The 19,253-nt window shown below is 41.4% G+C and overlaps 1 protein-coding gene across 18 annotated transcripts in view; it reads left to right on the top strand.

Moving 5' to 3' along the window:
* Ccdc150 (coiled-coil domain containing 150) overlaps window positions 1-19,253 on the top strand; it is a 96,458-nt gene that overhangs the window by 67,071 nt on the left and 10,134 nt on the right. For all 18 annotated transcript variants that reach the window (XR_013044164.1, XR_013044166.1, XR_013044167.1 and 15 more), the window contains 4 exons: window positions 7,111-7,239; window positions 9,272-9,441; window positions 10,840-10,933; window positions 11,875-12,044. Coding sequence is in view for 13 of the 18 variants with exons in the window: in XM_076550392.1 (XP_076406507.1) it covers window positions 7,111-7,239; window positions 9,272-9,441; window positions 10,840-10,933; window positions 11,875-12,044 (563 nt within the window). In the remaining 5 variants the exon portion in view is untranslated. The remainder of the gene's footprint in view (window positions 1-7,110; window positions 7,240-9,271; window positions 9,442-10,839; window positions 10,934-11,874; window positions 12,045-19,253) is intronic.

Raw genomic sequence — 19,253 nt, 5'->3', positions numbered from 1 at the left:
GCTCTTGATTATTACTCTAGCTAAAGCTTCAAGCACTGTCTTCAATGGAGTATGTTCACCTTTATGTCATTCCTTATTTTTCAAGAAAGGCATTCCATTTCCCTCATTTAATGTAATATTCACTATAATTTATTATATGTTATGTTGACACATTCTCTCTATACCTAGCTCTTCAGGGGTTTGATCATGCAGGAATATTGAAGCTTGTCTACCTTTACTCCATGTATTTGAATGATCATATGATGTCTATCCCTGAGTCTGTATGCTGTGTCCCCTTTAATTGATTATGTTTAACCATCCTTGTAACTTTGTAGTTAGAAACCAACTTCATTTTTGTGTATGGTATTTTTCATGTGTTATTGAATTTGATTTGCAAGTGTTTTATTAAGAACTTCTGTATCTGTTATCAGGGAAAATGGTTTATCCCTTTGCTTTTTTGTTATGTTAGGTTTTTTGGTTACTTTTTGAGATAGGCTGGCTTCAAGCTCACAGAAATCGGTCTGCCTCTGCCTCATAAATGCTAAGGTTAAAGGCACAGGCTACCATGCCCAGCTTTTGTGTGTTCTTAGCCAGTTTTGTATGAGGGTAATGCTGGCATTGTGGAGTGGTTTTGGTAATGTTCCTCCTGTTTCCATTCTATAGAATAATTTGAGGAGCACTGGTGTTATTTCTCTTTGAAGATTGGTAGAATCTTGCAGTAGTCCTCCCTTCCATGTTCTCTTTGTTGGGAGAGTCTGTATTGCTGATCAGCCTCCTTGTTCATTAGAAGTCTAGGGAATTTTTTCCTGTCATCTTGAATTAATTTATATGTTTCTAGAAATTTAACCATTTGTTTATCCCTTATTTATTCATTCATTCATTCATCCATTCATTTTTGTTACTGTTGTTTTTAAGACAGGATTTCTCTGTGTAGCCCTGGCTGCCTTGCAACACTCTTTGTAGCCCAGGCTAGCGTTGAAAGAAATCTACCTGCCTCTGCCTCCCAAGTGCTGGGCTTAAAGGTGAGTATCACCACCTCCTGGCTTATCCCTGATTTCTTTATACAGCTTTTGGAAATGTAAAATTCCCAAATATCCCCTAATGGTCCTTAGTATTTTATTGATATTTGTTGTAGTGTCTCCCTTTTAACTCCTTATTTTATTATTTTGGCTTTTGATTAAGGGTTTCTACATTTTATCTTTTCCCAAGAACCAACTCTATTTCATTGATTCTCTGCATTGTTCTTTTATTTTAGTGTCCCATTTAATTCATTATTTCTTTCCATCTGTTGCTTCTGGGCTTAGCTCATTTTTGTTTTTATAAGACTTTGAGTGTTAACAAGGACTAAGAGGGTCCAGCACCTCGATATTCCCTTCCCAGGGTCCAGGAAGAATCTACAACTGATAATCTAATCTTTGATAAGAGAGGAATCTATGTACACAAAACTCCTTAGTCCACACACTTTATTCTTGTGTCAGTTTTCTCTCTACACAGCTTCTACTCTGCTCTCATGCCTAGCTCCTTCCCTGCCTGATTTCTCTGCTGTTCCCTCTAAGTTCTATCTTAATTCTCTCATATTAGTTCTGTCCCATCTGGGTTCTCATCCATCTAGTTCCTCCCCACCTTAGTTCCTCTCCCATCTCCTTCTTTCTCATCTTGCTCTTCCTCATCTTGTTCTTCCCCATCTTCCATCTCGTTCCTCTAGTACTCTCTTCTAGCCCTTCAATCTAGTTCTTCCATCCTCAAGTTCTCTCCCCCTAAATCCTCCTCTAAGTCTCCTTATCCCTCTCAGTTCCCTCATCTTTCAGGTATTCAGTTATAAGACCAAGCAATAGAAATCCTCTGGCTGGGCAAGGTCACCAAGGTTGAATTTTTATAGGGTCATAAAGGCAGATGAGAGTTTTCCTCAGGGAGTGACCATTAGGCTTTCTTTTACAACCCCAAAAGGGAGTGGTAAAGGAGGAGGTCAACTGAGAGCTAATGATTGGTTAGTATATCAAGAAAAGAGGATTTATGTGCTCAGTCTAGAAGTGATTAGGTAAGAAGTTAGGAGTCTGTAATGTTAGTAAGGCTGTATAAGAAAGGAGGGTCTCAGCTAAATTTGTGCAAGAAGTAAAGCTATCCACCTGATCTAGGAGACAGGTGTTGTTTCCATAATGGTGTTACCTTAGTTCAGGAGATCATTTGCCCTTGGATGTTTGATAGGTATTTTAGATAAATACACTGTTAGGAGTTCTTGGAAGCACACATAGCATATAAGAAAATCATTGTAGGAATCGGCTAATGTATATACAAAAGCTAAACTATCACCAAGACTTCTTAAGCCATTGCTTGACCTTCAGAAAGGTCATTGACCTTTCCAAGTAGCAGCCTTTGTCATAGTAGCTAGGTTCCATTACATTTTCCTGCAGCCTGCAGCAGAGTGTATCATTAGATTGTCTGAGAGCACTCTGATTCTTACAGTCGGCACTCACACTGTAAGTTTATGTATAAGAGCTGCCTTAACTCTATCCTTATTTAGATAGGTTGTCTGTTCATTTGATTCTCAGGTTAAAAAAAATTAATGTCCCACTGGTTATTCAAGGGTAATTGTTCAATCTCAATATATTTGGAGTTTCTGTAGCTTCACTGGCTATTGATTTCTGGTTTTATTCTAGTATGATATAAGATAGAAAAATTATTTTGATATTTTTGTTGCTGTTAAGACTTGCATTATCACCTAAAATGTTACTGATTTTCGAGAGGGTTGCACAGGATTCTGTTATAGATTTTTTTTTTCTTGGCATGTAACACGACTATCCTGTTCCCATCCTGGAACAAAGATACCTTTTCCTAGTAATCATACCAATAAAATAAATAAATAAAATTTCCACAGCTGGCTCTGTGGAAATGATAATGGAGCTGTCTCTATTCTCCAGTAGAAGAGGCAGGGAGGGCTGTGAGACTCATGTCTGCTCACACAGCCACTCTTCTTATTTACAATTCAATCAGCTGGGTCACACATTTTAATTGTAGAGTGAACATGACTTATATTTATTTTTTATTTATTTTTGAGAGGCTTACTGACTATGACTATGATTTTATTGCTTGTTTTTCTAGTTGGATTGATTATTGTTTATTCTTCCTTTCTTCCCTGTTCATCTTAGGGTGTTGCTGGCTAATTGATTTAGACATGGTGGGTTCTTTTTTTCTTCATCCTTGTTTATTTCTTGTATGGAATTTTTTTCCTGTGCTATTGTGATTGAGACTTTTTCCAAATCCTCTGTGTTCAGATGTTGTTTGCATTGTTCTCTTGGTGAACATGAATTGTTTTACCTTGATCTTATCTTGGAATCTCTTTATTTCCTTCATCAATTTTAAAAAATAGCTTTATTGGATATGGCAGTCTTCGTTGGCAGTTACATACTTTCAAGGCCTGAAATACATCATTTCATACTTTCCAGGGATTTAGGGTTTCTGTGGAGAGGCCTGATTTCAGCCTTACGTTTTACCTTTATAAAGAATTGTTATTTTGTGTTACAACTTTTAATATTCTTTGTTTTGTACTTTTGGCATATTAACTGTAATGTGCTATGGAAGGTTGTTCCCTGGCCATGTCTATTTGTGCTTGGATATTCATTGTTTCCCTAGATTTGGAACATTTCAGCTATAATTTTTATTTTTATTATTTTTTAATTTGGGGAAAATCCCAGAATACTTTTTTCCTTTTTTAATTAAAAATTTTATTTCATACAGTATATTTTAATCATGTTTTACTCTTCCCCAACTTCTCCTCGGTCCTCCACACCTTTATAACTGCTCAACTTTATATTCTTTCTAACTTTAAAAAAAACTACAAAAAATGAAAATTCAAAAATCAAAAGACAAAGAAAAAACCCAAAACAAAGCTAAATGAAGCAAAAGAACCCCCTCCAATAAAAAACACAAAGTTAATCTTGTGTTGACCAGCTACTCCTGGGAATGGGGCCTACCCTGCTGTGTGGTTGGTGCACCCTATGACCCTCCATTGGATCAGATATAATGTTAAAATAGATTTTCTATGCTGTTAGTTTTTATTCCAGCCTCCTTGTTTTAATCGAGTAGATTCTTACACTTGATCTTATCATCATGTCCCAAGAGCTCTTGGAAGTTGTGGTCATGCTTATTTTTTTCCTTCCTGGTGTCTGGATGCTATATTTTTTCACCTTCCATTATTAGTACTCTTTTTTCTTTTGTTGTACATTACATGTGTGGTATAGTGTGTATATGTGTGTGTACACAGGTGGGGCCAAACACACGCCCACATATGCACATGCAGAAGCTGGAGGAGGATATTAAGCATCTTTCTCTATTACTCTCTATTCAGTCCGTGAGGCAAGGTCTCTGTCTGAACTGAAGCTCTCCCTTTCAGCCCTGCTGGCCGGCTGGCCAGGGTCTGCTTGTTTCCACCCACCAGTGCTGGGGTTGCAGGCATGGACAGATCGCTGTGCCTGGCTTTCACGTGGATAATGGGGATTGGAACTCTGGTCCTCATGCTTGCACGGCAAGTGTTCTGACCACTGAGTTCCCTCTCCAGCCCACTAATGTTCTTTCATTGTTTGATCAAGTCTATGGCTTATGCTTTCTTTGGTGGTTTTTATTTGAGTTTTCATTTCTAACATTCTATTCTTTTTCTTTTTCAAATATCAATTTCCTTACTATATTTCTCAACCATGTTGCTGGCCTACTGACTCGTTAAAAAAAAAAGTCTATGTTCTGAATTGATTTCCTTACTTCTTTCATATATTTGTTTTTTTTTTCTTTGAAGTCATTATTTTTTCAAAGTATACTTTTGGATTCTTGCTGTGGCATTTAAACCATGTCAGTCTCTTGGGATGTGGTAACTGATCAGCCGTGGTATTTGAAGGTACCTTGCTCCTTTTACATGTTTCTTGTATTTCTCTGTTGTAGTTTTGGTATTTTAGGATTGAGTGTCTGTTCCTATTTCATCTGAGACCCTTCCTAGTAGCCAGCCTACTCTCAATTTCCAGCAACACTCAGAGTAATGCTCACTATGCAGCAGCAACTCTAAACCAAACAAGCCACAGAAATGAGTTAAAAACTGGTACAATACCAGGAACCATGGGGTGGCAAAAGTGGTGTGAGTGTTGCCAGTATACTATGCAGTTAAAATGTATGGTCAGAGTAGCCCCAGTAAATGAATGGAGTAGAGAAGACGGCTCAGTAGTAAAGGCACCTGCCACACAAGCCTGATGGTCTGAGTTTGATCCCTGGAACCCTTGTTAAGGCGAAAGGAGAGAATTGCCTCAACAAAGCTGTCCTCTCAACCTCCACACGTGTGCTGTGATGCACACAGCCACACATCATACCACACACAATAATAATAATAACAACAACAATATTTTTTAAAGCAAAGCCAAGTGAAAAATACTACTGAAACACTTTTTTTGAATAGGGGAATACATATTGTCAGAGAAAAGTTGACGTATTAGCATAGCTTAATGGATCTAATAAAACTGTCTGCCAAGGAGAAGGAAGCAATCATCAGGCTGCAGTAGATGGCAGGCAGACTTGTCTTCACTTAGGAATGCCCATCCCTGTGGACCAGAGCCCATGCTGACCACCATTAGCTTTGAAGCCTGTCCCAGCAGATCTCCCTCTATCCCAGCCTCCTCAATTCCTATGTCCTTGGGTAGCTAGTGTCGCAGCCCAAGGATGGCCGCTGGGTGTGTGGCAGCCCAAGGATGGCCGTTGGGTGTGTTACAGCCCAAGGATGGCCGCTGAGTGTGTTGCAGTGTGTGGAGGAACAAAGCACTGAGATCTGTACAAGGGCCACTCTCGTGCTTTCGAAACCCTCCTGGGGTCAACCCCCAGTAGAGGTTGAGGCTGAAGAAGGCAGGACTCCACCGAGCTTCAGAGCAGCACCCCAACAGTGGACTCCAGAGGACGACTCCACCCTGACGTCAAGCTCGGGGCTAAGAGACCCTTCTCATTTATCCTCAGGTGATGGGCTAAGCTTCCAGCACCCAGCACTCTCATTCTGTACCCTTCGCTGCCCAAGGGGAGCCTCCTGTCAACTGAATTCCTCCAGGTTCCTTGACTTCTGATTGGACCTTTTATTAGGCCAAGGGGGTAGCACAGTCTTAACCAATAGTTTCCCTTTCTAGATGGCACCTAGCCAGGGCACTGTGAGGTGTGAGGAGCTGTTTACCACTCTAGTTGGTGGCCTGAACCTGGGAGAGGAGGGCCTAAATATGAGGCGGACCAAAGTCTCATGCAATAGCCACCTTTAGTCAGAGCATCAGACAGTTTATATTCTCAGGGTTAAGAATTTCATGAATAAGGTGTTCAATCACAGAGACAAGACATGTGGAAAAACATGTTTTTCCATAGAGGCATCTAAACAAATAACAGCCATCTGTAATGAACAAAATGAACTCACTCCTATCCACTATTCCTGGGTGGGGCATGAATACACAATCCAAGAACAATTCTGTGTTTTGAAGAAACTGAGGTTACTAGACTCTTGTCTGTTTTCTTGGAGTTTTCTCACAACCACTCAGAATTCCCCTCGACCGGCTCCATTCTTAGACCATGTTCTGACAGAAAGTAGCAAAATAGAGAGACAGCCACCATCCCCCCATGTCTCAAATGGGTCAGAGGCTTGTTCTGTGTGTAGGGTGTCTGTTTCCACGGAGCCTGCTACAGGCCAACCCTCTTGGTAGGGCGTCTGATTCCCCTGCCAGGGAGCCAGGTGGAAGTCAGGTGCTGCTTGCTCCTCTTCACTAGTCAGGGCTGTCTCCTGCTGCCCCCGTCCTTCCGCTCCCTGTCGGTCCCCTCCTCTCCCAACCTCTACCTCTGTGTCCTGACTCTTCTCATTTCCCATACTCATGGAGGCAGCTCTGTAAGTCTGTCTTAGTCTGGAAATGTTTGCATTTTTCAAAAGTTGTGAAACTCCCCATAGCCTTAATCTTGTGTGTTTGTGTGTTCACTGAATTGAGTTACATAAGTAAACCCATGTGGAGTTTGTTTATTCAAGTGGATATGCACATTTAATTATTCATGGTTGTTCTCGACATTTCTGTGCCTTATTACAGTCACTGATTTGTTGTGTTTCAGAAAGTTATGCATTATTTCTTTTTTTCTTCCAAGATGAAATCTATTCTTGGGAAAAATGAAGAAGAGCTGGCCCAAGCTGTGAAGTGTCGCGATGCCGCCCTGAAAGAGAGCCAGAGGTTGAGAGGGGACCTGGAGGCTTTGGAGGACAGAGAGAGCAAGAAGGCAAGGCGTCCTGTCTGCACGTCCATCCTGACGGGGCCTGAGAGCCCTGACAAGCCACACCCCCAGCTTCCTTTCCCATCCACAAAAAGGGGAGCTGTGATCAGTGAATGGGCTAAAATAGTTTTAAATTTTCCATACTGATGCACTATGACTACAAGGAAAAGTCTGATTGTTTTCTATTCAATTCCATCAGATTTGGTAATCACCTTCTGTGGGTCTTTTACTGTCCTAACTTCGGATTTTTAACACAGGGTCTGACCATGTAGCCCAGGCTGGTCTGAGAATGTCTACCCTGTCTTAGTCCCTCCACATCCCTGACCTTGGGGCTGGGATTACAGGCAGATGCCATCCTGCCCAGCCTCCTCTTTGTGCTCAGTGTGAATGACATCACTGGTGTTTCTCCTTGACTTTCCTGTGTTCCCGTGTGAGTTAGCGGAAGCAGAAGTCACCTCCCAAACAGCTTTTAAAAATGTGTTTAGATTTTCCTCGTTCACACATTGTAATTGTGTGTACTTATTGGATATTATATCCAATCATACCAGGATACTCAGCATACCTGTCACCTCAACTGTGTCACTTGAATTGTGACACAGGAACACGTGATGTGTTCCTTACTAGAGACTCACACTGTTCATATGAGAAACATTCAGCTAACTCTTGGCAGATGTGTTAAGTTGTTGTACTTTGAAAAGCATGAGGAGTTTGCCTTCTACCCAGCAGCACCACTGTACTAGTTAACTAACCTGTGTCCACTGTACTAGTTAACCACCCTGTGTCCACTGAACTAGTTAACCACCCTGTGTCCACTGTACTAGTTAACCACCCTGTGTCCACTGTACTAGTTAACCACCCTGTGTCCACTGTACTAGTTAACCACCCTGTGTCCACTGTACTAGTTAACCACCCTGTGTCCACTGTACTAGTTACCAACCTTTGTCCACTGTACTAGTTAACCACCCTGTGTCCACTGTACTAGTTAATTACCCTGTGTCCACTGTACTAGTTAACCACCCTGTGCCATCCTCCACCCCCTTTCCAGGCTCTAGCAGCCACTATTTTCTACTTCTTTGAGGTCGGGTTTTTAGCTTCCACATTTAAGTGAGCATATATAATACATATCTTTCTATGCCTGAGTTATTTCAGTTCAACCTAATGTCTGCCACTGCCATCCATGTTACTACAAATGACAGAACTGTTATGTGTGAATAATGTTTCATTGTGTATGTGTGCCATATTTTTATCTCTTCTACTCAAATTTCAAACATAGATAGATAGATTGATAGATAGATGGATGATAGGTAAGTAGATGGATGGATGGATGAATAGATAGATGGATAGATGATAGATAGATGGATGGGTGGGTAGATAGATTGATGATAGGTAGGTACATAGATAGGTAAATGGATGATAGGTAGATAGATGATGATGATGATAGATAGATAGATAGATAGATAGATAGATAGATAGATAGATAGATAGATAGATGACAGATAGACGATAGAGATAGAATTTATTTCTGCATGGATGTGTGTGGATGCACTGTGGAGGTCAGAGGGAAGTTTGCAGGAGTGAGTTCTCTCCTTCCATCATATGGATCCCAGAGAGGGAACTCAGGTCATCAGACTAACTGGCCAGTGCTTTATACTCTGAACATTTTGTTGGCCCATCTCAAACTTCCTGACAGCCAGTGATGAGTGTTCTGTGTCTTTGAAGAGGGAGACCTATGGGCCACATCATTCCTTAGCAGCTTCCACTTTCTCCCCCAGTCTTTATCCTCAGATCAGTTCCAGTGTGTTCTCCTATTCTGAGCCCATCAGGAGACAGCTGAGCACACGTGCCTGAGATCACTTCTGAGCCAAAGAATTCGTTGGCCCCAGTGTGTCCATTAATTGTGAGCTGTGCGGCGGCAGTGGCCAGAAAACTGCCGCATTTCTCACAGACTGTAGGACCTGCTTTTCTCTTTCTGAAAGCACAAAAACTCAGGGTCAGAAGTGGAATAGACTTTCCCTGTTTCTTCTTCATTTTCTTTTAGGTGGGAAACTTCCAGCGACAATTAGCAGAGGCTAAAGAGGACAACTGCAAAGTCACCATCATGCTGGAAAATGTGCTGGCTTCTCACAGCAAGATGCAGGGGGCGCTGGAGAAAGTCCAGATAGAGCTTGGGCGGAGGGATTCCGAGATCGCCGGCCTCAAGAAGGAAAGGTACCGCATTTCTGTTTCTGCCGTGTCATGTCGAGGAAGGACATGAGGCTCTTGACTTTGAAAAACTGCTAAAATATAGTGTTTTAAGAACTAGCAGGTTAGGGGCTAAACCACAGGCAGGAAGCTTTCTAAGAAGTTCAAGTTGCCCATCTTAGAGTGGCATGAAAAAAAAAAGTGTGTCCTCGAACGTCATGGACCTTTTTTTTTAATATCTTTTTTTTTTTTTTAAAGATTTATTTATTATGTATACAGTATTCTGCCTGCATGCCAGAAGAGGGCGCCAGATCTCATTACAGATGGTTGGGAGCCACCATGTGGTTGCTGGGAACTGAACTCAGGACCTCTCTGGAAGAACAGCCAGTGTTCTTAACTGCTGAGCCATCTCTCCAGCCCCGTCATGGACTTTTTTAACCTTGCTCCTTTCTGCACCATTTAAGCCTAATTCTGTCCAGCTCTGCAGAATATTAATTCTCCAGAAAACTGAAGTTGAACTAGAGAGCTAGAGATCAGCCTCAGTGATAGAACACTTGTGGAGCGCGCGCGCGCGCGCGCGCACACACACACACACACACAAACTTGAAGTAAGCAACTTATTCATTTATTGCAATATTATTTCAAGATTAATAATTATTTTAGGTGTTAATCATCCTGAGAATTATTTTTAGCTGTGTTTTATTAGTGAACGTCCTTCAGTGTTTCCAAATTACATAAAATGAAAAGTAATAATTAAAATATTACCTTTAATATTTTTGGGGGGCTAAGGAAAAATGGTCTGAGGCTGATAGTGCCTCTGGAATATATTATGTATATTACTGGTTCATATTGCTTCTATGTTATGAGAAAACAAGTGAATTGTATCTTCTTCAATGAGCTTATCTTTATTTTTACATATTATAAAAGTGTAAAATTAATATGTATTAAATATATTTATAAGTATATAAATATAAATATTATATATTAAATGTATTAATATATTACTTTAATTTTTTTAAAGCAAGAGGCTAGTATATAAAATACTGTTTACTTGTCACAGTACATTTCAACATAGCTATTATGTTTAGAAGCAAAATTTTCAACAGCTATCCAAACCCTACGCAGCTGGTAAAGCAATATTCTAACTGCCATCCCAGAAGTCAATCAAAAACATGGATTCATAGCCTAATGAGTAAGCCTGATTGAGTCACACATGGGACAAGAGTTTTAATTCCTTATGAGCCTGCCTTTCTTGTCCTGAAGATGAAGCAGTCATTGTTATTTATTAACACTCTTAGATTTTGAGCAGATGTAGATACTTTGGAAGCCATCTGAGCTTCCAAGAGAAAGGTGTCCTGGTACTTTCAAGTGATGTCATAATTTCTGTGCCCTTCTTTAGTCATTTCCTATACTTTCTATTTTTAGGTCTCTAAATCAACAAAGAGTCCAGAAGCTTGAAGCAGAAGTGGACCAGTGGCAAGCCAGGATGCTGATTGTGGAGGCCCAGCACAGTAGTGAGGTAGAGGCCAGGTGACAGAGCTGGCCACGCTGATCTGCTCAGTTTTATTGGGACATTGCTATTTTAGAAAATTGAAATGAAACAGAGAAAGTTCCTTTTCATCCAATTAAGAGTCTTGGACAGTGACATATTTATGAATAAGAAATAGGTAATGAATTATAGTTTTGACTGATTTTTTTTCTCTTACATTGTCCACAGTCTTCCCATTTATCAATGCAGAGGTTATTTCAGGAGTTAAATGCCTTAGAAAACAGCCTATAATCTCAGCTAGGTGGTGACACTATTAGTGATCAGGTGTGCATGCGCGCACGCACGCGCACACATACACACACACACACACACACACACACACACACACACACACACAAGTGCCCGCTAATTATGTGTGTGTGTGTGTGTGTGTGTGTGTGTGTATATATATATATATAATGCAGTGTATAAGCCTTTTAACGTTTGTTTGGAGGCCAGCACACATGTACCATGTGCAGCTTGTGGGAATCCATTCCCTCTCATGGGTACAAGTGACTGAACTCAAGCCAGCTAGCTGGGTGGCAGGTGCCTTCCCCTACTGGGCCCTCACAGTAGCCCTTAAATAAGCCTGGTTTGGGAAGACTATACAAGGAATAGTTGCCGGTTTTAGTCTCCTAGACAATGGGACCAGAAAGTGATATAATCAGTAAGAGAACAGTTTAACTGGTTAAACTCCTGAAAATCAAGATCTGTAAGCTGGTTCTTATTTTCTAGTGTTCTCTGCTCTCCAGGACGTGGCCTTCTGGGAGACTCTTAAGCAATGTCTGTCATAAGTTGTTTGTTTGTGTATTATAGACTTTACCTAGAGTGTCTCTAGTTCCAGCTGGTCATTTCTGTGGCACTTTAGAGAGTAAGGAGTAAAGCTGTTCTACCAGCTGCCCTGGACTTACAGGTGCCCTTCTCCCTTTCAGATGGAGCCGCTACAGAAGTCTCTGGACATAACTAGAGAGGACAACAGGAAACTGGCCATGAGCCTAGAGCAAGCTCTCCAGACAAATGGCCATCTGCAGTCTAAGCTAGATAACATCCAAGAAAAATTGGAAAGCAAAGAATTTGAGCGGCAGAATTTAGAAGCCTTCAAGTAAGTGCCGTACATTCACGGTGAAATTGGGGGTGAGCCTCTGGAGGCGTAAGTGGCTTGTTCAGATAAGGTAGGGGAGCCCTTTCTCTTCCGTGGCAAGCGAGTGGGCATAGCTGGACTGTAGCAGGTAACGGCACCTGAGCGTGCCTGTGTGGTCTCCCCTTCTTCCTTGTCTGCTTCAAGCTGATTCTTTGTGAAGTTAACCCAAAATGTAAAGACTACTGCAAGGGACACTCACATGTTTCTGCCAGGCTTAAGCCATCCTCTCAAAGCATGATTTGAGCCAGGTGTGGAGGCACTCACTGATAGATAGTTCAGCACTTAGAAGGCTGAAGCAGGGAGACCATGAGCTTGAGGCCAGCCTGGGCTACATAATAAGATCCTGTCTCAAGCAAACCAAAGCCAGGGCTGAGAGAGATGGCTGAGTGGGCAGAGGCAGCTGTGTGGGCCTCATGACCTGAGCTCAGTCCCCAGTCCGACCAGGCAGCAGGGAAGAGCCAGCTCCCACGAGTTGTCTGTCGTCCGACATGTGTGTATGGTGCACGTGCACATGCACACACACTTATAAATAAAAATTGAGGAAACCAGCCGGGCGGTGGTGGCGCACGCCTTTAATCCCAGCACTCGGGAGGCAGAGCCAGGCGGATCTCTGTGAGTTCGAGGCCAGCCTGGGCTACCAAGTGAGCTCCAGGAAAGGCGCAAAGCTACACAGAGAAACCCTGTCTCGAAAAACCAAAAAAAAAAAAAAAAAAAAATTGAGGAAACCAAAATAAATAATGCAGATTTGGGCAAGGAATCACAGTGGATCTACCCACGCAGGAATGGGATGGCTACGTGTAAGCAGATGATAACCTGGCATTTTAATTTTTGACTAAAACTGGTTATACCAAACCATGAAAGTTTTGTTACAAACGGCATGTTGATAAATATGATTTAGACACTAATATCGTCCTGTGGATGTTTCTGCTTAGGGAAACATGCACAGAACCTCATTCTTGTCACTGGTGCACATGCCAGTGAATGCAGGATCAGGGAGGAAGCTAAGGCTAAGGAGGTACTTTCCATAAACAAAATCTGACTTGGGGGTCAGAGGTTCCTGCCACAAGGCTGTGCAGTATTGGCTAAAACAATACTGTTTGTATAGTAGCTAGCAGAATCATTTAAAAATCCATCTGGGTCAGATAAATTATTTAAATTTACCTGTAGTAGGAAGTTTTCCTGTGTCCTGCCCGGTCCCATAGCCACTCAGACCCAAATAAACACACACAGGCTTATATTATTTTTAAACTATGACCATGGTAGGCTTCTTGCTAGCTAGCTCTTGTATCTTAAATTAACCCATTTCTATAAATCTATGTTTTGCCATATGTTCTGTGGCTTTACCTGCATCCCATTACATGTTGCTCCTTGGGCATCTGGCTGGTATCTCTCTAGACTCACCTTTTTCCTGTCTCTCTACCTGGATTTCCTGCTTGCCTCTAAGCTGCCTTTCCATAGTCCAAAGCAGCTTATTTATCAACCAATCAGAGCAACACACATTCACAGCATACAGAGCGACATTCCACAACACTTCCCCTTTTTTGTCTAATCAAAAATGAAGGTTTTAACTTTAACATAATAAAATTACATATAATAAAACAGTTATCAAGCAAGAATTTACTTAATAATATCTAGTCTAAGCCGGGCGTTGGTGGCGCACGCCTTTAATCCCAGCACTTGGGAGGCAGAGTCAGGCGGATCTCTGTGAGTTCGAGGCCAGCCTGGGCTACCAAGTGAGCTCCAGGAAAGGCGCAAAGCTACACAGAGAAACCCTGTCTCGAAAAACCAAAAAAAAAAAAAAAAAAAAAAAAAAAAAATCTAGTCTATTTGTATTTGACAAAATTAAAGAAAATATTCTACCTGTATTTGTGAGTCTAAGGTTTCATGTTTAATTTATCTTTTATCATAACCAAGGAAAATCATAATTATCTAGTCTTCAACTACATCAGAGATCCCAGAAGGATATAATATTACCTAAGTAAACAAGAAGTTCATTGTAAGCAACTTTCAAAATTCTAGAATGACAGAGACAGCTGTCTGCCTGGACAGTCATCCAGAGTTCCTCTGCAACATTGGGGCATCCATCTTCAGCCCACAGGCCTAGAGTCTCTCAGTTGCTTATTCCTATGTCCTGTAGAATGTCTGGCAGTTTCTTCTGCAAAGCAGGAACATGAAGGACCATCTCACCTGGCAAAGTTCAGTGATCACCTTTCTATGGGTCCTGCATGTCCAGTTTATTATCAACCAGTCATTGCGAGGGCATTTTTTTTGCCCAGTGTCCACAAAGAAAGCAAATTCCATAATGAGTTTCTTCAGTGCCCATTATCTTCTCTGAAGTAGATTGGTGTTGCCAGGAGCAGATGTGTCTCATTGTCCAAAAAAAGTCTAAGTTTTTAAAACATTTTAAATGCCATATTCTGTAGGTCTTTGAAGTGTTTGAAGATTACCTACCTAATTGAATTATATCTATGTATACCTAGAAAACTTAACATGACTATAAGTTTGACTATCATAGAAGACTAATTATTAATCTGTATTTCTCAACTATACATTACAATTTAAATGAGTTATATAAACATAATACCTTAAACAAGAGTAGAAATATATATAGTATAATAAAATTAACTTTAAATTTATATTAATAAACTAAAATCCATAGCAATGTAAAATATTTTAAGCAAGTTGTTTTTTAAAAGTAGATTCAACAATCTACCCTTTTATCCTATCATATCTATATCCTATATGTCTATATCATATCCCTTTTCTTCTTTTAAAAATAGATTGACTATGACCAATAACAATTTGTAACCAACAACCTAAGCAAAGACAAATATCCATAATCCATTTTTTGGGAATGTGGACCTAGTTTTCTAGGCTACTTCCTGCTGATAAAGAACGCTGTTGGTTTTTGTTTGTTTTTGTTTTTGTTTTGGGGTTGGTTTTTTGTTTTTTGTTTTTTTTGAGATGGGGTTTCTCCGTGTAGCTTTGGTGCCTGTCCTGGATCTCACTCTGTAGACTAAGCTGGCCTTGAACTCACAGAGATCCTCCTGGCTCTGCCTCCCAAGTGCTGGGATTGAAGGTATGTGCCACCACTGCCAGCAAGGGCACTGTATTCTTATGGGGATCCTGAGAAAATTAAGAATTATGGTCAAGTCATGGGAAGACTGATTATAACCTTTGTTGACAGGTACCATCTGTTAAGGTTCAGGAGGTCTGGCTTGATCAAATCTGATCCATCTTAACCTGGAACAAATCCATAGCTTCTTGATTCCTGTAGAAACAAAAACAGAGCCTCCTATCTATCCAAAGTAGCATATCCTTAGATCCAAGTTTTGAAGTCAAAATACCTTTAAAATATACATATTGATTTAACTGACCAGCCTTTACTGTTTTGAAGTTATTTCAATCAAATATCTTTCTGCAGTTAAAAATATCAAAGACAACACAATCCAGATTCTGTGTGTAATATCCATCTTTATGTGGCTTGTTTCTTTTTATATATCTTTACTGTCTCTTTAAAGACTTTATTTTTTAAAACTCTTTCTTTCTTTGTATAACTGCATATACTCCTTTTCCTCTCTCTTCCAAGCCTACGCACATTTTTACACACACTGTAAGCTGTTTAGGGTTTATCCTATCTGAATCTGTCTTATTGTGAATCTATTGCTTTGAACTGCAGCATGATTAGGAGTGAAATGGCAGCTTTGGCTGCTGGCTCTGCCCACCTCAGCTTGCCAAGGTGGCAGAACTACATTATGGTGATATTTTATTTGTACTGAAAGGTTATTTTAATTTTATGTTAATAAATAAAGTTGCCCTGGGGTCAGAGCTATTAGAGCCATAGCAAGAGCGTGGTGGTTAGAAGAGCTAGGTAGATTTGTGTGTTCAGGGATACAGCCAGTATTGGAGACATACGCCTTTAAGACCTGGAGGGCGGTACTTACAGGCAGTGATGAGGCAGTCATGTGGTTGGGTTTACAACCAATGAGAAGGCAGAACAGAAAGACTATTTAAACACAGACAAACAGGAAGTAGCTCTCTCTCGGGGAAGCTAGGAGCACTGCAGGAGGTAAGATTTTATCTCTGAGCTCTGACCTCTCGGCTTTCTCTTTTACATTGGCTCTGTGTTTCTTATTTTAATAAGACGATTGGTTACATCTACACTACATTACCACCAGCTGTGGGAGACCCATGCTCACTGCCGACTAGGGGAAGCAGTGGGTCTATGCTTCCATCCAACAGCATGTAGCCCAAAACCTTTTTTTTTTTTGTACTAGCAAAAGCTGAGTCCACCACACAGCGTGCTGCATGGCTTGCAGATACCACAGTGTACAGTGGCAGGAATCTGACGTGCTTCACTCAGGCCCGTACGCCATGACTCTGCACGCCACAGCGTCTCCGTACCTTGGTGTCTCTATATCTCGACCCACATGAGACAAGAAGTAGAAAGCTGTTTTTGGCTCCATTGTTGTGTGTTTAGAAGCCCTTTTTAAACTCTTTTAGGCCTTATGGAAATTGGAGAGCCCCTTATTGATACGCCAAATGTAGCTAGAAGTTTTTCTGTGTCCCAACTGCAGACCCACAGTCCTGCAGCCTTTTATAAAATAATCACACAGAGGCTTCATATTAATTATAAGTGCTCAGCCATCGGCCCAGGCCTACCATTGACTAGCTCTTATAATTAAACTCATCCCATTTCTGTTAATCTATATGTTGCCACATGTTCCATGGCTTTACCTGTGTGCCATTACATGCTGCTCCCTGGACAGTGGGCTGGTGTCTCCTGACTCAGCCTTCCCCTTCCCAGAATTCTCCTTGTCGGCTTATCCCGCCTATACTTCCTGCCTGGCTCCTAGACAATCAGTGTTTTATTAAACCAGTGTACAAAAGCATTATTCCACAGCATTTACTTAGTAAGTCATTCCTATCCCTGAATAGCCTGAAAATTCTTCAGGTACTCTGTGTTTTCTATTAATTTGTTTGTTTTGTCCTATCCAGGTTGGTTTGTTTTTATTTTACAATTATTTTTCTTTGTTTGTTTTCTTTCTTTTTTTTTAAAGATATATTTATTGTGTATACAGTGTTCTGTCTGCACATATCCCCGCAGGCTAGAAGAGGACACCAGATCTCATTACAGGTGGTTGTGAGCCACCATGTGGTTGCTGGGAATTGAACTCAGGACCTTTGGAAGAGTAAGCAGTGATCTTAACCTCTGAGCCATCTCTCCAGCCCCCTCTGTTTGTTTTCTAATAAGAGAAAGCAAGAAATGTAGATTTGGGTGGGTGGGGAAGTAGGGTGATCTGGGAGGAAGTGAGGGAGGGGATAATAATCAGAATAAATTATATGAGAAAACTATTTTCAGTTTAAAAAGACAAAAGTATCCCTCTCACAGTTGCTAAAATTGTGGCAAGGTAAATGACAGGGAAAGAGTAAGGTGAAACCCATAAGCATTTGCTTCCGAATAGGACTTTACCTATCACTATAGCTCCTACTTTCATCAAAGAATCCTACCTCACTTGAGACTTACCAACCTCTTGATGTTGTACAAATTTGTGCTAATTTGTGTGCACACTTCGGAAGAAAGATCAAGCCTGGGAGATTATGTTTTAGATGCATTGGTTTTGAGATGTATTTGTGAGATGTAGAGATGCAGGTTAGTTTTGAAAAAAAGTTTACAAAGATGAGAGCTGATGTACTGAAGTGCATCGTCTTCAAGGGACAGTAGGGGAGGATGGAAGTCACAGGGGGGTGGTGGCTCTACCGGACGGAGATGGAGCCTTGGAGCGTGCAGCTGCTGTCTCCCGAGTGTTCTCAGAGGACCATTTCAGTAGCTCTGCAAGTTTACACAGAACAAGACCCTTCTAGAGCTCGAAAATTCCTGACCGTATAGAAGCAAAACTCAGCTGGCGAGGAGAGGCAGGCAGGAGGACTCTGAGAAGATGAAGGCTCAGGCTGTGTGTGAAGAAGAGCGCTTCTGCTGCTGTCCTTCCGGGGTCTACAGGAGAGCTTGGGCTCTGATCTGAGGGTGGAGAGAAGCGCCCCACTGAACTCAGAGATTCAAGAGTGGAGGGGTTGTCACTGAGTGTGAGGCTAGGCGAGGATCCTGTGGAGTGTTCCTTCTACAGTAAGGAGAATTGAAGCTATGTCTACACAAGTGGCAGCAGAAATGAACCCTGGAGGGAAGAATTACACTGACATTAAGAGCTGGTGCAATGATTCAACAGGTAAAGACTTTGGCTGCCAAGCTTGAAACCCGAGTTCAGTCCTTGGGACTCACTTGTTAGAAGAGATCAGATTCCTGAAAACTGTACTCTGGCCTCCACATGAGTGCTGCGGGGACACACACACACACACACACACACACACACACACACTTATAAATGTAAGTTTTGAAAGTAAAGGCACCCACAGGTACAGAGATGATGCAGTGAAGTTACCTGTCAGGACCATGAGAGGTCCAGGAGCTGAGAGTGGGGTGGAGTCACATTTCTGCCTCAGTTGCCTCCTGAGCACACGGTGCCCATGCTACCACACGGACAAATGGAATCCATTAGCAGAGGCTTTTCTGGAGGCACATGAGTGTGGACACACAACCCAAACACACAGAAGGCATGCTCAGCGAGGGAAAGGATGGCAGGCCGGGCCGTGATCCACCTACTCTGAGAAATAAGGTAACTCAGGAGCGTCCCGTGCTGAGTCATTACCACCCTGCTCGGTCTTAAGGCAGGAAGGAGTCATTGCTTAAGTTCATGGGTGTTCAACTTTCACATGTCTTTGTAAGAGTAAAAAATTATAGACGCCGCATGAACTTTGCTTATCATTTCAGGGAATTTCTGCATTCTCAGAAGCCTAATCATGGATCTTAACCAAAGAACCCAAACTGGAATGCTGATCAGATGAAAGGCTCTCGCTTCAAAGAAAAGGAAGCAGTATAATTAGCAACTTAAACCTAAAACACTGGTTATCAGTCTGTGTGTGCGACCCCAATGAGGGGGGGATTCAGACAACCTTTTCACAGGAGTCACCTAAGACCATCAGAAAACACAGAAATTTACATTACAGTTAATGAGGTAGCAAGGAAAATAATTTCATGGTTGAGGGTCACCACAACATGAAGAACTGTATTAAAGAGTCACAGCATTAGGAAGGTTGAGAACCACTGACCTGGAG

The sequence above is a fragment of the Peromyscus maniculatus genome, chromosome 13 (genome assembly GCF_049852395.1).
Source record: "Peromyscus maniculatus bairdii isolate BWxNUB_F1_BW_parent chromosome 13, HU_Pman_BW_mat_3.1, whole genome shotgun sequence".
NCBI classification, from domain to species: Eukaryota; Metazoa; Chordata; class Mammalia; order Rodentia; family Cricetidae; genus Peromyscus; species Peromyscus maniculatus.
This window is presented reverse-complemented; position numbering and strand designations above follow the sequence as displayed.